At 33.3% G+C, this 7,440-nt stretch overlaps 1 protein-coding gene across 1 annotated transcript; it reads right to left on the reverse strand.

Annotated features, from left to right (window-relative positions):
* Positions 1 to 3,493: 3,493 nt before the first annotated feature.
* LOC143068878 (small ribosomal subunit protein uS12m-like) lies at positions 3,494 to 7,135 on the reverse strand. The gene is made up of 3 exons (XM_076243223.1): positions 7,067 to 7,135; positions 5,036 to 5,112; positions 3,494 to 3,970 (listed from the first exon to the last, which is right to left on the reverse strand). The coding sequence occupies exons 2-3, from the start codon at positions 5,103 to 5,105 to the stop codon at positions 3,552 to 3,554; spliced, it is 489 nt and encodes a 162-aa protein (XP_076099338.1). The 5' UTR covers positions 5,106 to 5,112; positions 7,067 to 7,135; the 3' UTR covers positions 3,494 to 3,551.
* Between the last annotated feature and the right edge of the window lie 305 nt (positions 7,136 to 7,440).

Genomic DNA, 7,440 nt, shown 5'->3' on the forward strand with positions numbered 1-7,440 from the left:
TCAAAAACCAAAGCATTTAGAGCAAATCTGACAGGGATAAAATTGTTTATCAGGTCAAGATCTATCTGCCCTGAAATTTTCAGATGAATCAGACAACCTGTTGTTGGGTTGCTGCCCCTGAATAGGTATTTTAAGGAAATTTTGCTGTTTTTGGTTATTATCTTGAATATTATTATAGATAGAGATAAACTGTAAACAGCAATAATGTTCAGCAAAGTAAGATTTACAAATAAGTCAACATGACTGAAATGGTCAATTGACCCCCTAAGGAGTTATTGTCCTTTTCTAGTCAATTATTCACAATTTTCATAAAATTTGTAAATTTTTATTAACATTTTCCCCTGAAACTACTGGGCCAAGTTCATTATAGATAGAGATAATTGTAAGCAGCAAGACTGTTTAGTAAAGTAAGATGTACAAACACATCACCATCACCAAAACACAATTTTGTCATGAATCCATCTGCTTCCTTTGTTTAATATTCACATAGACCAAGGTGAGCGACACAGGCTCTTTAGAGCCTCTAGTTTGGTTTTCCAGCAGATGAAAGGTTATCATTTACAACAAAAAATGGTGTGTATCTTTACCAAAATTCTGGCAAAACCACCAGATATATAAAACTGTTGAACAATACCACCAATCAGTGGAAATTTCAACAGATAATATTAGACTTTTTGTAATGGGTAGCAGTAATGGACATCTAGTGAATTCAAAGTCATCTGATGAATTATTGGAATGAACAACACTTGGTCCTGATAGCCAGACTTTGTAAAGGCACACAATATGGTGGATAAAATCAGTTTTACACGTAGAAACCCATCCTCTTTGCTCATCATTTAAAAACAGAAGTTGGTTAACTTTAAATGTCAATTTATTTTGTCAAAATAAAAGCAACCTAAAAAACAACAAAAAGATCGCTACATGTGTCAAACCAGTGAAGTTTCATCTACCTCCTTCAATACACCTTAATAGTTTCAAGAAATGACTCATAACAACAACTCATGAGAATATGATCTTAGTTTGGAGCTTTTTATAATTTTGGTCTAGGATCCAGGAAGGAGTGTACAGAAAGTCATTATAACAGATGAATTTTTATTTTTTGGGGGGGGGGGTCAATTATCCCTTTAGAATTCTACAGATATCATCAAGAGATGGTTGATTGTTAATCCATATAATATTGAATATCTGTTTCACAGATTTACTCCAACTGTTGTAAGCACAATTCCGTCCTCTTTTCCTCAAAATTTTTCCATTGTTACCTAGCTACAACATTAAGACTTCTCAACAGAGTTGTATTTACATAAGAAACACAACATAGGGCCCCACGGCTCTGCTTACCCTTTAGATTTTTGTTAGCCTGCAACTTTTTCTGCAGAAATCCAACATAGGGATAGTGAGTTGGCGGCTACAGTGGTAGTGTTAGCTAACTTCTTAAAAGCTTTATATTTTTGGAGGTGGACGACCTGGATGCTTCATACTTAGTATAGAGATGCCTTATGTTTCAAATTTTCCATTGGTCACATGTCCATTGTACTTGACCTCATTTTCATGGTTCAATGACTCCTTGGAAAAAAAGATCAGATTTTTTGTAATGCTAATTTTTCTCTTATGAGAAATAGGATAACTATATTTGGTATGTGCATACCTTGCAAGGTCCTCATGCCCATCAGACAGTTTTCACTTTACCTGGACCTCATTTCATGGATCAGTAAACAAGGTTAAGTTTTGGTAGTCAAGTCCATATCTCAGATACTAGATTAGAAGCAATAGGCCTAGTGTTACTTGATTTATTTCACTTGACTGTGCAGAGTTTAACTGGTTCGCTAATAATAAACCAGTCCATCTATAGATAGATGTTTTAGGATAAACTCATCAATGAAGTATTCAGTCATTCTTTTGTAAATTTCTTTGATGACACCTGATAGGTGATTAGAAATCATTAATAATTATAACTACAATCTTCCTTATCATACACATCTTCAAATAGACTGTCCTTATGCAAATTAAAACAAACTCCGCCCAATCAGTTGAAATAACATTGGTAATATATGCAGTGTATGCAAGGGCTGTAAGGTGTACATGTCCAACTGGCAGATGTCATCTGACCTTGACCTCATGTTCATGGTTCAGTGGTTATTGTTACTTTTTTTGTGTTTTGGTCTTTTTTTTATCTTATACTGTGCAATAGATGTACTATGTTTGGTGAATGGAATAATTGTAAGTTGTACCTGTCTGATGGCAGGTGTCATCTGACCTTGACCTCATTTTAATGGTTCAGTGGACAAAGTAAAGTTTTTGAGTTTAGGTCTTTTTTTCTAAAACTATATGCAATAGGTCAACTATATTTGGTGTATGGAAATATTTTATGATGTACATGTCAGTCTCGCAGGTTTTATTTGACCTTGACCTCATTTTCAAGGCTCATTGTTCAGTGTTTATTTTTTGTGTTTTGATCTGTTTTTCTGAAACTAAGCAATAGGTCAACTATATTTGTTGTATGGAAGGATTGCAAGCTGTACATGTCTGCCTGGCATGGTTCATCTTACCTTGACCTCATTTTCATTGTTTAGTTTTCTTGGTTAAGCATGTTTCTAAGAAACAATAAGCAATAGGTCAACAATATTTTATGTATTGAATGATTGTAAGGTGGACATGTATTTCTTGTTTGTTTTATATGAACTTGACCTCTTTTTCTTGGAATATGTTAAGTTTATGTAATAAATGTAGTAAAGCTTGACATTAAGTACTCTCTACATAATTTCAATGATTAGTAAAGAAGGCGAGACATCTCAGAATGTGCACTCTTGTTTGTATTTGTTTGCCTGTCTTTATTTTTTTTATGCCCCATCTACGATAGTAGAAGGGCATTATGTTTTCTGGTCTGTGCTCCGTCCGTCCTTGAGTCCGCCCGCTCGCCCGTCAGTCCGTTCAGGTTAAAGTTTTTAGGTCAAGGTAGTTTTTGATGAAGCTGAAGTCCAATCAACTTGAAACTTTGAACACTTGTTGCTTATGATATGATCTTTCTAATTTTAAAGCCAAATTAGACTTTTGACCCCAATTTCACGGTCCACTGAACATAGAAAATGAAAGTGGGACTTTCAGATTAAAGTTTTTGGTCAAGGTAGTTTTTGATGAAATTGAAGTCCAATCAACTTGAAACTTAGTACATATGTTCTCTATAGTATATCTTTCTAATTTTAATGTCAAATTAGATTATTACCCAATTTCAGGGTCCATGGAACATGGAAAAGGATAGTGCAAGTGGGGCATCCGTGTACTTAGGACACATTCTTGTTTGTTGAGTTTTGTGTCCTGTTTGTCTTGACTTTATATGAGTTTGAATATCCTTTTGGTATCCTTTAACTATCGTTTACAATGTCCTTTGCCACATTGAAGCTGGGGATGAATGAAATTATCTAAGGAAGCAAAATTAAAGTTTGGGTAGGTAACATAACCTTAAAGATAATTCTCACATGAATACAAACAAAACCACTTTCTACTTTTTTTCAAATTTATCATAATTTTAATTTTGAACATTGAACAATCAATTCTCATTTGCTTTTCTTGACATGAGCTAAGTCATATTTTCCCCGCACACAGCGAAGTTTAACACCAGGTACATCCTGTAAGCGACCTCCTCCAACTAATACTACACTATGTTCTTGTAAATTGTGCCCTTCGCCTGGTACATAGGCTGTTGCTTCTTTACCATTACTTAGTCTAACACGGACACATTTTCGGTTGGCAGAGTTTGGCTTTTTAGGCTTTTTTATAATGGCTTTAAGAACAACAGCTCGTTTGAAAGGGTTTCCATCTAATTGAACGGAATGATTTTTCCTGTTTTTTATCACTGGTCCTTTTCTGTGCATTTGAGCGAGAGATGCCATGGATCTGTTTATAACTGAGCAAGTAAATGGATTGTAGTTCCTCAGACTGGGAACAAGATTATTCACTTGACTGGTAACATATTCTGAAAAGATATGAGTAACATATAATTTAAAAAAAAAATTCAAATATGTACACGGGGTTAGCAACTTGAAAATTAAAAAAAAAAACCCACATTCTGTATGGGCCTGTCCTAAGTCAGGAGCCTATGGTACGCTCGGTTGGCGAGTTTCATACGATCGGAATGCATGGAATCAGCCGGAAGTTCAATAAAACAAGACAGAACTGTGTTCTAAGAAACGCAATCTACAATGCCGACTTGTTCACTTCATTTCTTTTATATATATAAATACTAGCAGGCCGAGTTTATTATGATCCGAGTTTTCGATATGCCAAGTTTGTTCCTTTAGGCCAAGTTTACCAGCAGTCAGATACATCCGGTTCCAATTAGTTCGATTGACGTCTGGATTCAGAACAGATGGGCCCTGTTCAGAACACACCAACCGAGCGCATCCCTATAGTTAAATAGTAAGCATAAGTTCATGCATGTCATATTAGTTTTTTGTAAATTGTTCTGTTATACATTAGCTGGATTAGGCCATTAGTTTTCTCAATTGAATTGTTTTATATTTTTCATGTCAGGGCTTTTTAAACCCGACTACAAATGTATACTTTATTGGTTTTTCTCAATGTTGAAGGACATACAGATGCCTATAATTGCTTACATCCACTTCCTTTAAACTTTGGTGGATATTTGTCTCATTGGCAATCATACCACATCTGATTACTTTTATAAAATTAGAGTTACTGATGCATCAGCTTGATCTGTATAACAAATACTACTACTCTATTGCAATTGTTACAGATTAAATTGAAATATTCAAGGCATTCATTGGTTTAATTAAAAACACAAAAACTGTGTTCTAACAGAAATTTTGATATTTTGGGTACAATGTATATTGAACGAATTCTGTATGATTTTGAAAAATTCTCATTAATTTGATTTTGTAAGTAGGAATGATTCCTTTTATTAATAAAGCTGCTTATACTTGTGTTATAATATAATGGTTCATAAAAAAAGTTTGTTTGGTTAAAAGTACATGAAGTAAATTAATCATAAAACTAAAAATTCTGGATTTTTAGTACTTACCAGTTGGTAGAGTATTTCTTGCAACATTTAATAAATTTCTTGAAATCTTCTGGCAAAAGTTCTGTAGCATTCTGTGGCTGAAATAAAGAATATACTGTGAACAGACACATATATGATATAAATTTAAGAAAATCATGATGTGATATAATTGTCTTTGAGACAGCTATCCACCAGAGACTAGATGGCTTAAAATTAATATAAGCAAATACATGTACTGCAATTAATAATACTGCAGCTTCTCTTCAACATCAAAACTAGACTATTTATTTTACAAGGCAAATAACATGATTATTCAAATTATAATTATGAATTTCTCCACAAGAGGGGCAGAAGTACCTTTTTCAGGCAGTCTGGACTGGTTTGTTAATTATTGTCATGATTGTAGGAATTCCTTATAATGAATTAAATATAACAGTTATTGGGAGTCTGGGATTTTTTATAAGTTTTTTTTTTATCCAGGATGACACCTCCTCCTATTACCACTCCATTATGGCTTTGTCTGATTTTTTCCCCACTTATTTCTGCATGTAATTTGGCAATTAATCTTCTCATAAAGACTGTACAATGAAGATCTAAACATACAGATTAAATCATTATAGTACAATTTTTTGGTCAAACCATTGCAGTTTTAATATTTTCATGAGCATACAGTAAGTCATGTGATTCTTCCAGCAGGAGTTAAAATCTCCGGCTTTTCAGACCCTCTTCCATCCCTCCTGTTAAAATTTGAAATCTTCTCCTTTTTGAAAATGTCAATCTTGTTCAAGCTTCACTGATGATGTTTTCAAGGTATGAAACGTATATCTGGCATAAAATTTTTTTTTATCTTGGTATCTATAATGTTTATTTCTGTGTATAATTTTTAATAAATGAGGATCATGCCTGTGACTGCAAAAACTTATCATTATGACTGCTTTTGTATTGTCTCTGGCATGAAATAGAAGTTCCTTCATAATTCAAGTTCCAAGTTGAAGAATTAATCTGCAATATTAAACACCATATCGCTATGAGATGGTTGACACAAGAATCTGCGCTGTTTGAACTATTGACGAATTAAATACAACATGTACTTCTTCATTGTTTTATTGTACATGTACATGTGGTGTCATATATTTTCAAATATGACTTCGAAATTTTACAAGAACTTTTGTGATGTCCGGTAATGATGAACAAATAGTGATAAGGTGTATTCCCACTGGAACAAAGGGTATAGTATAGAATATTTGTAGCAACTAGGGCAGATATTATATGGGAATTGTATAAACAAAGTTTCGCAGTAAAATTCTTATAAAAAGAAAAAATCAACGCTGACATCTCCAATGAAACCAAGTGTCATATAATTTGACTATACCGGGTGCCAAATAAAACAGGTGACAATTTAACCAGATGCCGAAGTGAATAGAATTTATAATAAGATTATCATGATTAAAGCCGATATAAGTCTGAATGAAGAGGAGTAGTAATGCCTTTTAACAGTCATTTCATCTACAGTTAGCGTCAAATTGATTAAAATTTTACCATGATAATACCATCAAAATATCCTTATCCTGAATCGACAGAGGTCTCAAATAATTATTGTAACCATCTTTTTTTGAAAAAAATTATTGTGATTTGTCAAAATCAGTCCATGTTTTTATCGTCTAAAATAAAGTGTACATTTTATTGTCTAAAATAAAGTGTACATTTTATCGTCATACACCAAGCATTACCATTAAAGTTGTTTGGCAAGAACAGTTTAATATTTGTCTTGAAGGTAGTCCCATTACGACCCTCTGTCATGACGAATAACTGTAAAAATTCTTGCTAAATGATGTTATCGGTAATATTGGTGCATGACGATGGAAGGAACACTTTCATTTAGACGATAATGAAAATTACCAAATTGACAAATCACATTAATTTTTTTCCACAAATAATAAAAACGATAATTATCAGCGACCACTGACAAATCAGGTGAAATTTTAACCAAGTTGACGCTATTGGTACTCGTAAAATAACCGTTTTACATCTCACAATTAAGGGCATTCTTACCCTTTCAATAGACTTAGCCTCTGGCTGTTACTGTTTCTTAGTCTTGTCTTAGGCCAAGGATTTGTGTAGACTATATTTTGAACAGAACAGAACAGAACATATTTTATTTCCAATTAAGGGCCCACAAGGGGCATACAGAGCATACATGAATAAGGCAAAAGAATATTGATTTGCATAGATACATAGATACAAACAATTTTTTACATACAGTTACAATACAATTAAAATTTTCACAGTTAGTTAAAAAATGGATTTCATCTTCAACACAGCCAGAGGAGCATTTTTTGCAAATTCTTTCATTTCGTGGAATATTTGAAAAACGACCAACTTCAATTTGAAGCTTATGAGCAGAAATACGTAATTTGCATATAGAT

The sequence above is a fragment of the Mytilus galloprovincialis genome, chromosome 3, assembly GCF_965363235.1.
Source record: "Mytilus galloprovincialis chromosome 3, xbMytGall1.hap1.1, whole genome shotgun sequence".
Lineage (NCBI taxonomy): Eukaryota > Metazoa > Mollusca > Bivalvia > Mytilida > Mytilidae > Mytilus > Mytilus galloprovincialis.